The 19,937-nt window shown below is 37.1% G+C and overlaps 1 protein-coding gene across 1 annotated transcript in view; it reads right to left on the bottom strand.

The window, feature by feature from the left end:
* The window catches only part of LOC111140943 (chromosome unknown C5orf42 homolog), a 135,293-nt gene that overhangs the window by 58,829 nt on the left and 56,527 nt on the right, over window positions 1-19,937 (bottom strand). Inside the window, exons 26-33 of the mRNA XM_022493213.1 lie at window positions 11,951-12,099; window positions 11,180-11,346; window positions 8,722-8,804; window positions 7,907-7,986; window positions 6,787-6,864; window positions 4,470-4,662; window positions 1,942-2,235; window positions 807-1,577 (exon numbers count right to left, since the gene is read on the bottom strand). Of these exons, the coding sequence (XP_022348921.1) occupies window positions 807-1,577; window positions 1,942-2,235; window positions 4,470-4,662; window positions 6,787-6,864; window positions 7,907-7,986; window positions 8,722-8,804; window positions 11,180-11,346; window positions 11,951-12,099 (1,815 nt within the window). The remainder of the gene's footprint in view (window positions 1-806; window positions 1,578-1,941; window positions 2,236-4,469; window positions 4,663-6,786; window positions 6,865-7,906; window positions 7,987-8,721; window positions 8,805-11,179; window positions 11,347-11,950; window positions 12,100-19,937) is intronic.

The raw sequence follows: 19,937 nt of genomic DNA, 5'->3' as shown, positions 1-19,937 counted from the left end.
CGAATTTCATAAACCAAAGCTTACAACTTTAAAGAGGATTCTGTGGGTTTATAAAGATTCAATCTTTTTAAGTACTTTAAAAATACACCATTATTTAAATATACACAACTATTTATAGATCTGGGGGTCTATTTAGCAGTTTTAAAGTTTTTTTTTTTTTTAAGATTTTATTTACTATTTGACAAAGATCACAAGTAGGCAGAGAGACAGGCAGAGAGAGAGGAGGAAGCAGGCTCCCCGCTGAGCAGAGAGCCCGATGCGGGGCTCCATCCCAGGGTCCTGGGATCATGACCTGAGCCGAAGGCAGAGGCTTTAACCCACTGAGCCACCCAGGTGCCCCTATTTAGCAGTTTTAAAGTTTAAAAGTTTTAAAGTTTAAAGTTTTAAAGTATAACAGATTTGAAGGCAATCATATCACAGTTACTAGAAACATGCACACTTACACACGCCCCCTCCCTTTCTCTCAACACACACGCACATACCCTGACCCATATGAACAAGAATACTGGTCACTTTGTTTTACTTCTTATTTCTTCTCTGTGCAGAAGAAATACTACCTATGAAAAAGCCTCATAAATTCTAGAATTGCTGTACAAGATAGACCTAAAAGCTTTAATACCTAATTACCATTTTAAACTGAATTTTATGTTATTTCCAATAACAAAAACATTATTCCTATTTATTTTTAATTTTTTAGAAGCATTGTTCTTTAAAAAGAAATGTGTAAGAGCTTTTCATCTCATGTATAGTATTTATGGTATGAAAAATGCAGGACTACTTTTGCATCACTCTGCAAAAATCATTACCATATTTTCTGGGGATAGGCATGAATGAAGTAATGAGTGTCTTGGGTATCTTCTTTCTTCTCCTCCAGTTCTGGTAGGTATTGAGGGAATTGTTCCTGATGCTCTTGAGGCAGAGGAAACTATATAAGGAGGTTTAAGTTGCAGGTGCAATAATGGAAGTCCAAAGGAATTCTGTGGAGATATCTCAAGGGGTCCTGGCTTAATATCAAGTAGTTTTCCTGGTTTTATAAATACTGAAGAGTCCTGTTGAGGTGTCAAGTTTTCTTGTCCAACACACTGATCTAAGTTCACATGCTTAGGGATTTCTGTAAATATAGTTTCTGCCCATTTCTTCTGCTCAACTGCTTTTTTTATGGCTTCAGTATTACAGTGGCTCAAATTCAAATGGGACACTGAAGCTGTGTGCATTGTTCTCTGTGGCAAAGGAGGCTGGAAGGAATCAGATAATCCCCATGCCTCTCTTGGCTGTGGCAGGAGCCTGAAGGGAACTTGTGGAACTCTTCCTGTATGGAAGGAAAGGGACTTAAATTCATGCTTAGGCTGAAACTGAAGCAAAGGAAAACCATCACCAGGTCTGAAACTTTTTGCAGCTGGGATAAGTCTAGGTGTCTTCGGAATGGGAGAAGATGGAGACAGAAGGTAGAAGGGAGTATTTCCAGCAGGAGCTGGAGACAGCGCAGTTGTTGGTAAGATTTGAGATGCCGGAGTTAATCCTGTATTGGGAGGCAGGTCTTCTAACTGACATAAAGGAACACTCTCATGTGGTACATTCTGGAAGAGAAAAAAAAAGCTATTACACAAGTTTATTTATTATTTTTTAAGATTTTATTTATTTACTTGACAGAGGGAAAGATCACAGGTAGGTAGAGAAGCAGGAAGAGAGGGAGAAGCAGGCTCCCTGCTGAGCAGAGAGCCCAACGCGGGGCTTGATCCCAGGACCCACTGATCATGACCTGAGCCAAAGGTGTCCCATAAATTTAGAATATATTACAAACTTCGTATTTTGTACATGATGTTCAATATGTTTTGGAGGTGGTAGAACACAGTAACTGCCAAAAAATTATTTGCTCAAATAACAAAAAGCCAACAACTGAACTACTAGAACAACTTTAATGGTATCTTTAAAATGTATTACCTGTAAATTTCCATTACTATCTTGATCAGACTGCACAATTCCTTTATGGCAATGTGGACTCTTCTTGCCAGGCTCTGCGGTGTACTCTCCCCTGGACTGTGCTTTAATAAAAGAGCTCTCCTTAAAATTTCTACTGGTGTCATCAGCATCGTTACTCCCTCTTGTAGGATTTGATACTTGACTTCCCACCAAAGGCACAGGCTGAGGCTGCTGTAGAAGTTGATGTATATCTGGGAGGTTAGTAAACGGTGATCCTACTATTTGCATTAGGCTCATGAAGTTGATCTGTTGCAGCTAGAATAAAATAAAAATTAAATATTTGAAAGTACAGTGAAAAAATCTAAAGAATCAACAACTATCATCTGAGTATCCCACTAACAGTCATACTTCCGTAATATATGTCAGACCCAGGAAGCAAAGCTGGGAGATATTTTTTTGAAAAAGAAAGAATACCTTCCCTTTTTCAAGGAGCTGTCAACTGGAAATAGAAACTCATAATGAGACTTGGGACTATCTATAAAGCAGTTTATATAAACATCACAGAGATCATAATGGAGTGATCTGATGAAATGTAATGACAATTAAAGAAATCCTAAAATGAGTGTGTTGTGATCAGGTTTTCAGGAAAGAAAAAAAGGAAAGATTGGCAAACAGGTGAAGAGTGAGGAATTCCCCTGGTAATGCTGATGAGGTGAAAGACAAAGGCATTTACCAGTGGTTGACAAACTGGGGCACATTAGAATCACCTGAGAAGCATTTAGAACTCCCCTTGGCCAGAGCACACCCAGACCAATAAAATCAGAATATCTGGGGATGGAAGCCAGGATTAGTATTTTTTTTAAGACGACAGGGTGTTTCAGTGTGTGGAAGAGCATGGGAACCACTAGCATAAACACTGGTTCAGACGGAACAGGAAATTAATACAGCTGTAAAGAGAGAACAGGCGAGTACAGGAGTTTGCAAACTTGAGCATGCAATCAGAATCACCTGGAGGACTTGTGAAAGCACTCTTTGCTGAACCCTATCCCCCGAGTTTCTGATTTTAATAGGTCTGGGATGGGGTCTGAGGATTTACATTTCTAACATCTAAGTGATGCTGATGCTACTGATCCAGAGACCACACTTTGAGAACCACTGGACTTAACGACAGTACGATGGGAAAAGAGGGAATGTAAAAGCTGGTGGTGGGTCTTTCAAACACAACAGAAGAATTTGCACTTAATGAAACATACCAGTTGAGAAACACTGCAGGTTAAAATAAAATGTAAGTTCCCTTTAATTATGAAAAAAAAATGCACAAAAAAGAATGTAAAAACCACTCATTATCTTATCTTCAAAGATAACTAGTACTGAGATTTTTAGTATATTTCCTTTTACTTTGTATTTTGAAAAGAAGACTGATTTCATATTATACAAATTAGTACCTGAAATTTACTGAATATTTTAAAACAGGAAATTGACACTATTAAAAGAGCATCTGAAGAAGAATGTCTTAGGAAATGCATCTATAAGACAGTGGAGGTATGAAGTTCTGACTCTAAAGCTGGCTTAGCTATAGAAATAGCAAGTGCTATAGTGACAGTGTGGGCAGAAGAATCAGGAGGGCACCAAAGAACACTGGATAGAGTGGGGGAAAAGGCAAAGATGTTTCTAAGACAGTGATTCTCAATTCTTTGTGTGCATCAGAATTATTCGGAGAATTTGTTAAAAATACAGGGCAACTACCAGCAAAGTCCCTTGGTAAAAAAAAAAAAAAAAGTTTCAGAAATGCTTCCAAAATTTTAAGCTGGTAGAATAGTTAATGCTACTAAATGGAAAAGGGTAAGAAGGGACTGGGAAAAATCAAGATAAAATCAGTTTCAGTAAGTTTCATGAGACAGTGAGACATGCTGAAAAAGTATTCTCATCAGGGCACTTAGCTGAAAGAGAAAACTAGTGCCAAGCATCAGTATAAAAATGGTATATTATACCACCTAAAAGGATATGAAAGTGACATACATGACATACATGAATGAGGATTAAATTTGAGGGAAATTAATGTTTAAGAAATAAAATAGAAAAGGGAAATAACTTAAAATTGGTGGTGAAGGATAAACAATTGAGAAAAAGATGAAAACATTCAAAGCGAACAGCACTTTATAATGCAGCTGACAATTTCAAACCAAGCCAAAGTTCAGTTTGAAGATAAGAAATATGACGTGACAGATTGTGTTAAAAAACTTTTTGGCTACCTCTGAGCTACAGTCCGCTGATCTGGTTTGACTCAACCCCCTGACTTTCATGAGCAGCTCTGCATCCCAAAGAGATCAGGTGTAAGAAGTCATTTTGAGAAGTAGGTAGCTCAGCCTGGACCCTAGGCCCTTGAGTTAGGAACCTCTGAATAACAAAGGAAGAGTGCCCAAAGCAGAGAAACCAACCCTGCAATTTCATTTCAACTTGGCCATTTCTGAAAGTTTGTTCGTATTTAAAATCCTTACATATATATATCACACATGCAGATTTACTTGTTTCTAGGGAGAGGTGCTTACCTGAACTAATTTAAACATTTCATCTTGGAGCATCTGCCTAACAGAATCCGAAGAATCTGGCAACTGCACCCTGGGTTCATTTCTCTGGGTCTGCTGCAGTGTTGGCACGGGCGTTTGTGAAGCAACACTGACTCCATTTGATATGAAAGGTGGAACTGAGGAAGATTCCTCTTTAAATGCAGAGATCTGTGCACTAGGTGGAAGCACATATATATATAAAATACACTTAATAAAAAATCAAATCAGATATCTACAATTTGAATATTTTTATCTCATCTTTTTCTTCTAAAGGCTTTCTGGAAGTTTTCAGGAAATTTAAACCCTAAAGCCTATCACTCTCTACTCCTTAGCCACCGGACAAATTTGTCATCAGCACAGGGCTCAAGTGAATGCTGTCTTATTAAGGGAGATGTAACCTCTAGTCAGCCACGGTCCTCTCCCTGTGGTGTTACCACCTAGAACAGTTCACACGTTTATCTGACTTGCCTGGTCCCTGCAAGCACCTGACTTTGAGACCTACAACAATATTCTCATGAGTTACACTAGGAGTATTTTTTTTTACTAAACTTAATGATCCAGAATGGAATTAAAACTAGAGAAAGTATGGGTTAAAAAATTTTTTAAATTAAGATGGGTAGCGTGAACTCCTGTTGATCGTCATTAAATGTGAAACAATAGTATTATGAACATTTCTTTTCTGAACTAATCACAAAGTTTATATCTTTAATTAAGCCCTAACAAAAAATGTCTATATAGGAATAAAAATTAAAGATCAAAATAAGTTTTTGGTCTTTTTAAATAAGATGATTGTTTGGAGATGACACAGCAGATATTCAAATATTTTCAAAGCAAACTGACTTCACAAACTAAGGGAGCAGCCATTACTATATCCAAACAAATTGATCACTGTCTCTAAAAAGAAAAGAATGTATTAAATCACATTTAGATTATTTGGCTTTATATTCATTCTGTTTCAGCAGTAATATTTGCCATCTAATACTAATAAGCTCAGTAACAAAACTCATGGCAAATCCATGAAAAACAGGCATTACAACTGACTTGCCTATTTTTTTTGAAAAAAGATTTTATTTATTTATTTGAGAGTGAGTGAGCGCAAAAGCAAGGGAGGGGTAGAGAGAGGGGGAGAAGCAGACTCCCTGCTGTGCAAGGAGTCCAGTGTGGGCTAGATCCCAGGACCCTGAGATCATGACCTGAGCCAAAGGCAGTTGCTTAACCTACTGAGCCAACGAGCCACCATTTCCCCCTTGACGTGCCTATTTTAAGACAACTATTGGCCTTTGTTTCCAACAAGTAGCAATGAGATAAATTATAATAAAGTAAAGTAAGGCTATGCTATGTTATTCTATTTCAGCAAGATTTCTAAATACTAAACACCCTGTTCAGTCTCTGTCAAAGAAGTTCAAAAGAACTGGATGAATCTGTTCTATAAGAGAATTAAAAGCATTTCATACACTATTAGAAATCTGTTAGAGGACTAAAATAAGGAACTTTCTAATATATTCACTACAGTTGACTCTTGAAAAACAAGAGGGTTGGGGGTTTAATCCTCGTACAGTCAAAAATCCACATATAACTTGACTCCTTAAAAACTTAATTACTGGGGTGCCTGGATGGCTCAGTGGGTTAAGGCCTTAGGCTCAGACCATGATCTCAGTGTCCTGGGACTGAGCCCCACATGGGGCTCTCTGCTCAGCAGGGAGCCTGCTTCCTCCTCTCTCTCTGCCTGCCTCTCTGCCTACTTGTGATCTCTGTCTGTCAAATAAATAAATAAATAAAATCTTAAAAAAAAAAAACTTAATTACTCATAGCCTACTGATGACCAGAAACCCTATTATAACATAAATGTCAATTAACATATTTTGTTATGTGTTGCATACTATATTCTTACAATAAAGTAAGCTAGAGAAAGGAAAATGTTACTAAGAGTCATAAGGAAAAAATACATTTACAGTACCAAACTGTTGTTATCAAAAAAAATTTTGTATGTAAGGGGACCCAAGTAACTCAAAACTATATTGTCCAAGGCTCAACTACACTTTTTTTCAAAAAGACTATTCTAGACCAGTTCCTGTATATCTAAAGCACAGCTGCTATAGGAAAATCTTCCAATAATAAAGGTGTCAGAAATGTGTACCTACATTGCTCTTTCAATGCTTCGTGTTGCTTTCATTTTGCTCTTAGTTTTTAGTCAAAACATTTTGAATTATTTCAAAATGGCACAATAGGCATCATTTCATTCTCTTATCTACTTATAAAATATGATTATATCAAAACTAGAGTACACAAAAATACTTACCTAGAAATTTCTGAACTTGAATCTACACAAAATGAATAAGGAACAGTGTATTCAGGATTTGAAAAGGCTTCGATCATACTATAATTAAAGACTGATAACTGATTAGGAAGTATTCTTCACATTTCCTAAGGTACAGGTGATCTAATGCTCAGCCACGTAAGAGTCTAAACATTCTCTAATCCTCTACAATGCTTTGCTCATAATTACAATCTGTTTATATTTGTCTCCATAGCAATTAGTAACAGATTCAAACAAACAGCAAAGAATACATCTGAATAACTGAACATATAACTTGAACACTGTTGACTGCCCAGCAGAAATAAAAGAATCTAAAATGGGGAAGTGAGGTTAGCAGTGACCTCAAATTCCACCTATGGCAGAAACAGACACTTTGCTCAGAAACACTATAGAGAGCCCTTATTACATTAAAAACCGTAAAGGCTAGCTTTTTAATAGAAATATCTATTTGTAAAGGCACATCGCATTTAAAATATTCTTTTGTTAACTGTCCGAAGAAATGAACAAAATTTGTATATTAAGAAGAGGAAGAAAATCTAATGATGGTGCTTCTCTTATCTAAGTTAGTTCTAAAATTCTAAAACTTCAAAAAAAATTCTAAAAATTAAGAAATCATGTCCCACCTGCAACAGATTAAAACTGCTTTTGGATCTCCTTGAAGCAATAATATGCTAGCCAGTAGAACAGCCCTATGGTGTGCAGTAATCATATCGTAACAGTGAACAAAATTACACATACAATTGTGATTCATAATGGTTCTTTATTTGATCCAAGAAAAATGGAATCAGTTTGACAAGGTGTTTCCCTAATTAGCAGCTGAATAAACTCTGGTCTATTTACAGCTGTATTTTACTTTGATAAGGCTGATAGTGATGGGAGAACAAAAGGCATTTGAAATATCATTACTTCTTTCATTCTACCAAGATTAAGACATCTATAACATTTACTAAAGATTATCATTTACCATTGCTATAAAGTTAAATTTCACTAGGAATACAAATCACCATAAAACATATATTATAAATTATAAGAAAAATAACCTCTTCATCAAATGAATCCCAGATGGCAGTAACAATCACTTCCTTATTTTTTTCCCCCTTACCATTTATGTTCAGTTGATTTTTTCTCCATACATGACTCCAATGGTTCTTCCCTTGGACACTGAACCTCTCCCATGGAATGCTGTTAAAATTAATAGTACCAAAAAAGAAAAGGGGTCATATAAATAGGTATTATTGTCTTAGGTGTCCTGAGTTTCACATTAGCCACTCAGAGTAAAAAGAGTCTAAAAGCAAGTGAAAAACCAAGCATTAAATGAATTCCCAGTGCTGCTCTGATCAGATTTTTAACTGTGTGAATTGCCTTTGGCCTGTCACCCTGAGCAACTGAGCATATAAAAATACAAAGACAAATGATGTCAGTGGAAATTATTTACCTTATATTCAAAAATAACCTGTAAATTACATATACCCATCATTACCTGATTAATAAGTACATTCTGAAAACAACTATAGACAAGAAAAACTAATCCCTTTTGAAGGAATTTTTTCAATAATTAGAAATGTCCGTGTTCCAACAGAAAATGCACTATAGTTTTGAAAACACAAATAGTGCATTAAAGTGATAGATGTACAAAAACTATACTACAGCTAAATTAAACATTTTGCATATAGAACACTTCTAATATTTTGATTAAGTTAATTCACTATAGCAGTTTATGAAATAAAAATTTCATTGCCTGAAATCATTAGACATCTTAGTAATGATAGAATTTCAGTGAAAGAAAAATGCTGCATGGCCTGGATATTCTCTACAACCCACAGCACATTTTTAAAAAGATAACAGCCTTGGCTGGATGATTAAATAAAAACACTCAAGTATAATTTAAATAACATTATCCACTACTTATTGACTTACTTCTTCTAAATGCTGTGGTAAAGTCTGCACGTTAACAGCAATACTGGAACTTTTAAGACTTCCAACAGGCTCTTTGGTACCTTCTATAGGGAAACAAGGAGAAAGAGAACAGTGACAATTTGAAAAAAATCAGTTTAGGGGCACCTGGGTGGCTCAGTTGGTTAAGCGTCTGCCTTCAGCTCAGGTCATGATCCCAGGATCCTGGCATCAAGTCCCTCATCAGGCTCCTTGCAAAGTGGGGGGAAGTCTGCTTCTCCCTCCTTCTCTCTACCCTTCCCTGACGTTCATGTTCTCTCCATCTCTCTCTCTCTACCTCTCTCTTTCTCAAATAAATAAATAAAAGCTTTAAAAAAAAGGAAAGAAAAAAAAATCAGTTTACTTTTTAGAAGGGTCAGGAATATTACAGGAAACAAGTATAATGGCAGAAATATTTTCTATCCTTCTTATAAAAAGTTTTTAAATTAGGGGCGCCTGGGTGGCTCAGTGGGTTGAAGCCTCTGCCTTCGGCTCAGGTCATGATCTCAGGTCCTGGGATCGAGCCCCGCATTGGGCTCTCTGCTCAGCAGGAAGCCTGCTTCCTCCTCTCTCTCTGCCTGTCTCTGCCTACTTGTGATCTCTCTCTCTGTCAAATAAATAAATTAAAAAAAAATCTTTAAAAAAAAAAGTTTTTAAATTAAATTCAATTAATTAACATATAGTGTATTATTAGTTTCAGAGGTAGAGGTCAGTGATTCATCAGTCTTTTATTTTTTTTTTAAGATTTTATTTATTTATTTGACAGAGACACAGAGAGAGGGAACACAAGCAGGAGAGTGGGAGAGGAAGAAGCAGGCTTCCTGCTAAGCAGGGAGCCCGATGTGGGGCTCGATTCCAGGATCCTGAGATCATGACCCGAGCTGAAGGCAGACACTTAATAACTGAGCCACCCAGGCGCCCCTCATCAGTCTTATATAATACCCAGTGTTCATTATATCACATGCCATCCTTAAAGTCCATCACCCAGTTACCCTCCTTCCCCCCAACCCCACCAGCAAACCTGTTTGTCTCCTGTGATTGAGGGACTCTTATGGCTTGTCTCCCTCTCTATTTCATCTTGTTTTATTTCCCCCCCTTACCCCCCATGATCCTGTTTTGTTTCTTAAATTCCACATATGAGTGAGATCATATGGTAATTGTCTCTCTCTGATCAACTTATTTCACTCAGCACAATACCCTTCAGTTCCATCCACATCAGTGTAAATGGTTAAGTATTCATCCTTTCTGATGGCTGAGTAATATTCCATTGTGTGTGTGTGTGTGTGTGTGTGTGTGTGTGTGTGTGTGTACCATATCTTCTTTATCCATTCATCTGTTGATGGACATCTGGGCTCTTTCCATAGTTTGGTCATTGTGTACATTGCTGCTATAAACATTGGAGGGCGGGTGCCCCTTCAGATCACTACAATTGTATCTTAGGGCTAAATACCTAGTAGTGCAATTGCTGGGTCGAAGGTAGCTCTATTTTCAACTTTTTGAGGAACTTCAATACTCTTTTCCAGAGTGGCTATACAACAGACTGCATTCCTACCAACAGTAAAAGAGGGTTCTGCTTTCTCTGCATCCTTGCCAACACTGTTACTTCCTGACCTGTTAATTTTAGCCATTCTGATTGGTGTGAGGTAGTCTCTCATTGTGGTTTTGATTTGTATTTCCCTGATGCCAAATGATATTGAGCACTGATAGAATGGGAAAAGATATTTGCAAATATCTTTACAGATAAAGGGCTAACATCCAAAATCTTTGAAGAACTTATCAAACTCAACACCCAAAGAACAAATAATCCAATCAAGAAAAGGGCAGAAGACATGAACAGACATTTCTCTGAAGAAGACATACAAATGGTCAACAGACATATAAAAATGTTTTTTAAAAAACAACAGGAGATAACCCCTCTTCATTAAGTGAATCCCAGATAAGACTTGAGTGACCTCATGTCAGTGTGTTTAACTCCAATCAAAGCTCTGAAGGTTTCTGTTTTATCAAAGACTGCCAAGGAAAGTTTCACAGAATTGGTTCACAAAAATGAAGAGGCCCATGATAGTTAGATAACCAAGGCAAAAGAATTGTAAATTCAGGTTATGAGTTAATGCACTCAACATTTCATAAATATTGCACTTTTTTAAAAAATATTTATTTTATTCAGGGAGGGGCAGAGGGAAAGGGTCACAGAGAATCTCGAGCAGACTGCTCATCAAGCATAGAGCCTGCCAATGGCCCTGAGGTTACAAACTGAGCCAACACCAAGAGTTGGATGCTTAACCAACTGAGCCACACAGGCACCAAGAGGTCTCTTTTAACTTTTGGATTTAGGTAATTGTAAACATCCTAATTTAAATATAAGACTAAATTATCTCAGATAGTCATTCCCCAACTTAAAATTGGTAAAAGTCAAATAAAAAGATTAGCCAAATGAACTGACCTTCATAGTCTGATAGGTGTATTTCCATTTCCTCTTGGCTAAATGTTTTTACTTCTAAAAGATCCTCACCAATATCTATAAGTTCTTTTTCAGTATCATCAGTAACAGAAATAATCTCATCTTTGGTTTCTTTTACTTCAGGATTATATGCTTCGGTTGGCATTCTACTGACAAAAATAAAGCAGCTAAAACCCTAAGTCATTCTTAGAAACAAAAAAGCTTGCTTTCAATTGATTCCATTTACTGAAAAGGAACATTAGGTTTCATATTTATAGTGTTCTGTTTTTTAACTATGTGTGGTACATAGTAGAAGCTCAATAAAACATTGTTCAACGAATGACTAAACATCCCCATTTTTATTTACTCAAATAACTGGAATAATTTCAATCTATGAAATCTGCCATTCTCACAAAGGAATCGCCCTGCTATTAAAGGTTTAATCTCGTTATTTAAAGATATATTGCTTCATATGTAAAATGGATGAAATGATTAGCTCAACTTCCTCTGACACAGGAAATTAACATAATAAGAGAGGATCTCTCAGAATGAGAATTAGCTCCTCTCTCAGAAGATATAAACTAGACCAACAGGGAAAAAAAATATTTTGCAATGAATTGTTAAAGCACTACAGAAAGTACTCTCTTCCTCCTTCTCCACAGCTCCAAGAAATGTTCATTTCTTTATCTTTCAAGGGTTTGATTATTGCCATTAAGCCCAAACACCATCAAACGATATCATCCACTGAAAAGGAATGTATAATCAAAAACTTACTTCAAGATACTTTGACGAGATTCATTTTGATCATTTCTTTCCTCAGTCCAATCTTGAGTGGCTACTGTGACAGAACAGCCAGCATCTGTTTTGCAATCACTCTCTATGCTGGGTACATTCTGAGACTGAGAGTAATGATTCTCTAGCACCTAAAAACAAACCATTTCCATTAGTTAGCATTCACAATCAAATCCCCTACTTTTTTTTTTTTTTTTTTTTTTAAGATTTTATTTATTTATTTGACAGAGAGAGAGATCATAATTGGGCAGAGAAGCTAGCAGAGAGAAAGGGGAGAGCCCAATGCGGGCTTGATCTCAGGACCCTGAGATCATGACCCCAGCTGAAGGCAGAGACTTAACCCACTGAGCCACCTAGGAGCCCCTGAGTCCCCTACTTTTCATTATATTTTTAGATTATTCATATTTTCTACAGACCTACTCCCAATTAAATCTTTGATTCATTTATCAAGTATTTACTGCATTTCTACAACTCAGTATTTAATGGTGAGGCAATGATCAAGTCTTTATTTCACCTGGAAAAAGCAAATCTGACTACCTAAATAGTATTGGAAAGAAACCAGTTTCACAAATTTGTAAGGGGGGGTGCCTGGGTGGCTCAGTCTTGCTTAAGCATCTGACTCGATTTTGGCTCATGTCATGCGTGATCTCAGGGTCCTGGAATTGAGCCCTGCGTTGGGCTTTGTGCTCAGCATGGAATATGCTTGTCCTTCTCCCTCAGCTCTTCCCCCTGTGCACACCTGCTCTCTCAAATAAAAAATAAATAAAATCTTTAAAAAACATAAAAATAAATTAAAAAACCCCAAATTTGTAAGGTATGTCACCATTTTCAAGTCACAAAACAATAACAATAAAAATGTAAAGTTGCTTTTCCTTAACTCTTTTGGCTATTATAAAGGCACGTACTAATTATTCCAATATGACACAGTGGGTAAACATATATACAGGCAAAAATATAGGCAGCTAAAAATCTAAATCTCTTCTAAATCTCTTATTTAGAAATTTAGATATGTAACACCTAGAAACACAAATTTCCGTGACAACAAATATCATAGTATCTTAAATAAAATACCTTAAGGATAACAGACACCAATCTCAAAAAATGAAAAAGATCTCACAAAAACAAAATACACACACATCCCCTACAACCTAGAATAATTTTTTTAGAATTTAGAATTTTTTTTTACTTTTTTACTTTAATTTTAATTTTTTAATTTTTTAAAAGTAATCTCTTTATACCCAACATGGGGCTTGAACTCACAAACTCAAGACCAAGAGTCACATGCTCCACTGACCCAACCAGGCACCCCAGAATGAAGGCACTTCAAAATAGAACAAATGTGGTTCTTTCTCTCTCTCTTTCTCTCCCCACAAAAGAAAACAAGAAAATAAAATGAAATAAGACAAATACAAAATTAGAATGAGTGGAGTTAAGTCAACCAAGATGGTGACATAGGAGGTTCCTGAATTCCCCTCCTCCCACGGACACACTGAATGTACAACTACACAAAGCAATTAATGCTGAAAGAAATCTAGTCACTAGCTGATGGATTCCTATATATCAAACAAATGAGAAAATATCCGCACAGAGATACATAGGAAACAATGAGACACACTCACCATAAACTCTACTGTAGCACAGTACCCTATAAGCAGGAGGGAACTCCCAACCTCACTCTGAGGAGTGAGGTTCAGACTCCACACTGAGCACTCTAACTTATAAGATGCCCACTTGAGGGAGGGCCTCCAAAACACGGAGCTCTGAAAGCCAGTGAGGGTTGCATCCATAAGTCCCACAGGACCATAACAAACAAAGCAGCGTCTATTAACATGTGCATGAGCACTCATTGCGGCTATCCCCAAAAGGCTCAGGTGAAAACACCCATCTCCCAGTCTTCCCCTGGAAGGAATCCAGCTGCATACTTCTAGGGGCTAACTATGATACCAAGGAGACTGGGATGCTGATGAACAATTCCCCTGCTTTCTCTTTCTAGTCCATTTCAAGTCACCAGTATCTCCCTGCAAGCAGCTTGTACACACATTTGGGTGCCCCAGCTTTTGCAGCTGCTGCCTGAAGGAAAGGTCCCCAGATCACCTGTCTCTGACAACCAACTGAACTTGCATTTATGAGTCCCAAAGGAATGTAACAAAGAAAGAAGAACCCCTGTAGCTATTTACCTGGGCCTCACAGAGAGTGAGCAAAAACACCCATCTTCCAGTTTCTCTTACCTACATATTTTGCCACATGCTGCCTGAGAGTGCAATTTCTAGTCACTGTGTATCTACATGCTATATGTGACCCACACCTTTGGGACACTGATAGGTCTTGGTTACCCCCAATTACTGGGAACCACTAAGAACAAAGAAGAAGACTTAGACCATCACAAAGATTTCAGAGCCAAACAAAAGCTCAGGTGAAGCTAATTGATGAGGTTTATCTCCTACATGAGACCACTCTATCCAACCTGGGAGGTGTGACTGTTTTATCTAATGCACAGAAACCAACATAGAATGTCAAGTAAAATCAAGAAACAGGAATATGTTCCAAACAAATGAACAAGATAAACCTCTAGAAACAGATCTTAATGAAATGGAAATAATGATATATCCTGAGAGATTCAAAATCATGGTCACAGAGGTCAGGGAATGAACAAAGTGAAAATTTAAGTGATGTATGAAAAAAGAGAATTTCAATAAAGAGAAAATACAAAAAGTAACAAACAGAAATTACAGAGCTAAAGAATATAATTAAACTGAAAAATTCAATGGAGAGGTTTAAAGGCAGATTGGATCAAGTGGAAGAAAGGATCAAAAAACTCAAAGACCGGGCAGTGGAATTCATCCAATCAGAGGAGGAAAAAGAAAAAAAATTTAAAAGAATGAACATAAGGGACTTATGGGATAGTAGCCCCAGAGGGAGGGGAAAGAGAAAGGAGCAGAAAGCTTATTCCAAGAAATAATAACTGAAAACTTCTCAAATCTGAGGAAAGAGACATTGAGATCCAGGAAGCCCAGAGAGTTCTAAATAATATAAATTCAAAGAGACCTACACTGAGGCACCATGGGGCTTAATCCCATGACCCTGAGCTCATGACCTGAGCCTAAATCAAGAGTCAGACACTCAACTGATGAGCCACCTAGGCGCCCCTATTTTTTTTTTTTATTAATCATGTCTTTTCTTAAGTTTTATTAAATTCTAGTTAGTTAACATTCAGCATAATACTGGTTTCAGGAGTAGAATTTAGTGATTCATCATCTACATACAATGCCCAGTGTTCATCACAAGTGCCCTCCTTAATACCCATCATGCATTTAACTCATCTCCTGTCCACTTCCCCTCCAGCAACCCACAGTTTGTTCTCTATAGTTAAGAGTGTCTTATGGTTTGTCTCCCTCTCTTTTTTTCCCCTTCCCCTATCTGTTTTGTTTCTTAAATTTCATGTATGAGTTAAATCACATGGTATTTGTCTTTCTCTAACTGACTTACTTTGCTTAACATAATACGCTCTAGCTCTGATCCATGTCATTGCAAATTCAAGATTTCATTCTTTTTTATGGCTGAGTCCTATCCCATTGTATATATATTCCACATCTTCTTTTTTAGGTTTTATTTATTTATTTGACAGACAGAGATCACAAGTTGGCAGAGAGGCAAGCAGAGAGAGAAGAGGAAGCAGGCTCCCCGCCTGGGCAGAAAGCCCAATGCGGGGCTCAATCCCAGGATCCCGGGACCACAATCCAAGCAGAAGGCAGAGGCTTTAACCACTGAGCCACCTAGGCGCCCCCCACATCTTCTTTATCCAGTCATTAGTCAATGAACATTTGGGCTCTTTCCATAATTTGGCTATTGTTGATAATGATGCTATAAACATCAGGGTGCATGTGCCCTTTGAATCAGTATATTTGTATCCTTTAGACAAATTCCTAGTAGTACAGTTGCTGGGTTGTTGGACAGCTTTATTTTTAACTTTTCGACGAACCTCCCTACTGTTCTCCAGAGTGCTGCAACAGCTTGCATTCACATGAATAGTGTAAAAGGGTTCCCTCCTCTGCATCCTTACCAACATCTGTTGTTTCCTGTGCTAATTTTAGCCATTCTGACAGGTATGAGGTAGTATTTCATCATGGTTTTCATTTGTATTTCCCCAATGATAAGTGATGTTGAACATTTTTTCACGTGTCTGTTAGCCATCTAGATGTCTTCTTTGGAAAAATGTCTGTTCATGCCTTCTGCCCATTTCTTGATTGGATTATCTGTTCTTTGTGTGTTGACTTTGATACGTTCTTTATATACTCTGGATATTAACCCTTCATCAGCTATGTCATTTGCATATATGTTCTCCCATTCAGCAGGTTGCCTTTTAGTTTTGTTGGTGGTTTCCTTTGCTGTGCAGAAGGTTTTTATCTTGATGAAGTCCCAATAGTTCATTTTTGCCTTTGTTTCCCTTGCTTCCAAAAATGTGTCTAGTAGAAGCTGCTGCAGCTGAGGTCAAAGAGGGTGCTGCCTATGTTCTTCTCTAAAATTTTGATGGATACCTGTCTCACATTTTGGTCTTTCATCCATTTTTGAATTTACTTATTGTTTTGTATGGTGTAAGAAAGTGGTCCAGTTTCATTCGTCTGCATGTAGCTGCCCAGTTTTCCCAACTATTTGTTGAAAAGACTATCTTTTCTTCCATTGGATATTCTTTCCTTCTTTGTTGAAGATTAGTTGACCATATAATTGTGGGCCCATTTCTGGGCTTTCTATTCTGTTCCATTGATCTATGCATCTGTTTCTGTGTCAGTACCATACTGTCTTGATTAGAGCTTTGTTATATAGCTTGAAATCTAAAATTGTGGTGACTCCAGCTTTCAAGATTGCTTGGGCTACCCACAGTCTTTTGTGGTTCCATACAAATTTTAGAATTCTTTGTTCTAGCTCTGTGGAAAAATGCTGTTGGTATTTTAATAGGGATTTCATCAAATGTATAGATTGCTATGAGTAATACAGACATTTTAACAATATTTGTTCTTCCAATCCATAAGTATGGAATGTTTTTCCATTTCTTTGTGTCATCTTCAATTTCTTTCATAGGTATTCTATGGTCTTCAGAGTATAGATCTTTTTACCTCTTTGGCTAGGTTTCTTCTTAGCTAGCTTATGGTTTTGGTGCAACTGTAAATGGGATTGATTCCTTGATTTCTCTTTCTGCCACTTCATTATTGTTGTATAGAAATGCAACAGACGTCTGTGCATTGATTTTATACCCTGCAACTTTGCTGAATTCCTGTATCAGTTCTAGTAATTTTTTGGTGTAGTCTTTTGGGTTTTCTATACAGAGCATCATGTCATTTGTGAATAGTGAAAGTTTCACTTCTTCCTTACCAATTTGGATGCCTTTTCTTTTTGTTGTCTGATTACTTAAGCTAGGACTTCCAGATCTATGTCAAACAACACTGGTGAGAGTAGACATCCCTGTCTTGTTCCTGACCATAGCAGAAAAGCTCTGTTTTTTCCCCCAATGAGGATGATAACTGTGGGTCTTTCATATATGTCCTTATGATATTGAGGTGTATTCCCTCTATCTCTACTTTGTTGAGGGTTTTTATTAAGAATGGGTACCTGGGCGCCTCGGTGGCCCAGGTGGTTGAGCATCCAACTCTTGATTTCAGCTCAGGTCATAACCTCAAGATTGTGGGATCAAGCCCCTCATTGGGCTCTATGCTGAGTAGGAAGTCTGCTCGAGATTCTCTCCCTCTGTCTCTGCTCCTCTCCCCACTAGTGCTTTCTCTCTAAAATACATAAATCTTAAAAAAAATTTTCTAAGAAAAAAGAGAATGGGTGCTGTACTTTGTCAAATGCTTTTTCTGCATCTATTGAGAGGATCTTATGGTTCTTACCCTTTCTTTTATTAATGTGGTCTATCATGTTGATTGATTTGTGAATACTGAACCACACCTGCAGCCCAGGAATAAATCCCACTTGATCATGGTGAATAATTCTCTTAATGTGCTATTGAATTTGATAGTATTTTGTAGAGAATTTCTGCATTGATGTTCATCATGGACATTGGCCCATAATTCTCCCTTTTTAGTGAGGTCTTTGGTTTGGAAATCAAGGTAATGTTGGTCTTACAGAATGACTGAAGTTTTCCTTCCATTTCTATTTTTTGGAACAGTTTGAGAAGAATAAGCATTAACTCTTCTTTAAATGTTTGGTAGAATTCCCCTGGGAAGCCATCTGGCCCTGGACTTTTGTTTGTTGGGAGACTTTTAAAAATATTTAATTAATTAATTAATTAAAGAGGGAAGGGGAGGAGCAGAGGCAAAGGCAGGGAATCTTAAGCAGGCTCCACACCCAGTGCAGAGCCTAATGCAGGGTTCGATCTCACAACCCTGAGATCATGACCTGAGCTGAAATCAAGAGTCTGACACTTAACTGACTGAGCTACCCATGTGCCACTGTTGGGAGATTTTTGGTTACTGAATAATTTATTGATTGAATAATTTATTTGCTGGTTATGTGTCTGTTCAAATTTTCCATTTCTTCCTATTTCCATTTTAGTAGTTATATGTTTCTAGGAATGTATCCATTTCTTCCAGATTGCTTACTTTGTTGGCATATAATTAATTGCTCATAATAGTCACTTATAATTGTATTTCCGTGGTGCTGGTTGTGATCTCTCTCTTACTCATTATTCCATTTAATTGGGTCTTTTCTCTTTCCTTTTTGATAAGTCTGACTAGGGGCTTATCAATTTTGTTAATTCTTCATACAACCAGATCCTAGTTTCACTGATCTGTTCTGGTTTTTTGTTTGCTTGTATGCTTCTCTATCATTTATTTTTGCTCTTAGCTTTATTACCATTCTTCTGCTAGATTTAGGCTTCATTTGCTGTTTCTTTTCTAGCTCCTTTAGGTGAAAGGTTAGGTTGTTTATTTGAGAATTTTCCTGATTGTTGAGGTAGGCCTGTACTACTATGTATTTCCCTCTTATGACTGTTTTGGTCCATCATGTTTTCATTTTCATTTGCTTCCATGTATTTTTTGTATTTCTTCTTTCATTATCTGATTAACCCATTCATTCTTCAATAAGATGTTTTTTAACACCCATGAATTTATGGTCTTTCCAATTTTTTTTCTTGTGATTGACTTCAACTTTCATAGTATGGTGGTCTGAAAATATGCATGGTATGATCTCAATCTTTTTGTACTTTTTGAGGCCTGATTTGTGACCCAGTATGTGATCTATCCTGGAGAACCTTCCATGTTCACTCGAAAAGAATCTGTATTCTGATGCTCTAAGATGTAGTGTTCCAAATACATCTGTTAAGTCCATCTGGTCCAGGGTGTCATTCACAGGCCTTGTTTCCTTGAAGATTTTCTATGCAGATGATCTGTCCATTGCTTTAAGTGGGGTGTTAAAGGCCCCTAATATTATGTATTGTTAACAATGAGTTTATTTATGTTGTTACTATTCATTTATATATTTGGGTGTTCCCAAGTTGGGGGGCATAAGTATGTACAATTGTTAAATCTTCTTGTTGGAGAGACCCCTTGATTGTGATGTAGTGCCCATTTTCATCTCTTGTTACAATCTTTTGTTTAAAATATAGTTTGTCTGATGGGCATTAAGGAGGGCATGTGACATCCATTAGCATGATAAATGGTACTCTATCCCCTCACTTCCAATCTGCAGGTGTCTTTAGATCTAAAATGAGTCTCTTGTAGGTAGCATATAGATGGGTCTTGGTTTTGTTTTTGTTTTTATCTATTCTGATACCCTACGTCTTTTGATCGGAGCATTTAGTCTATTTATATTCCAAGTGATTATTGATAGATATGAATTTATGCCATTGTATTACCCATAAAATTGTTATTCCCGTAGATTGTCTCTGTTCTTTTCTGGTCTTTGTTACTTTTGGTCTTTCTTTCCCACTCAGAGTCCCCTTTAATGTTTCTTGCAGGGCTGGTTAAGTGATCACAAA

This window comes from Enhydra lutris, unplaced genomic scaffold, assembly GCF_002288905.1.
Source record: "Enhydra lutris kenyoni isolate GAN:26980312 unplaced genomic scaffold, ASM228890v2 scaffoldscaffold5, whole genome shotgun sequence".
Classification (NCBI taxonomy): domain Eukaryota; kingdom Metazoa; phylum Chordata; class Mammalia; order Carnivora; family Mustelidae; genus Enhydra; species Enhydra lutris.
Note: the sequence above shows the minus strand (reverse complement) of the source record. Positions and strands in the feature narration are given on the sequence as shown.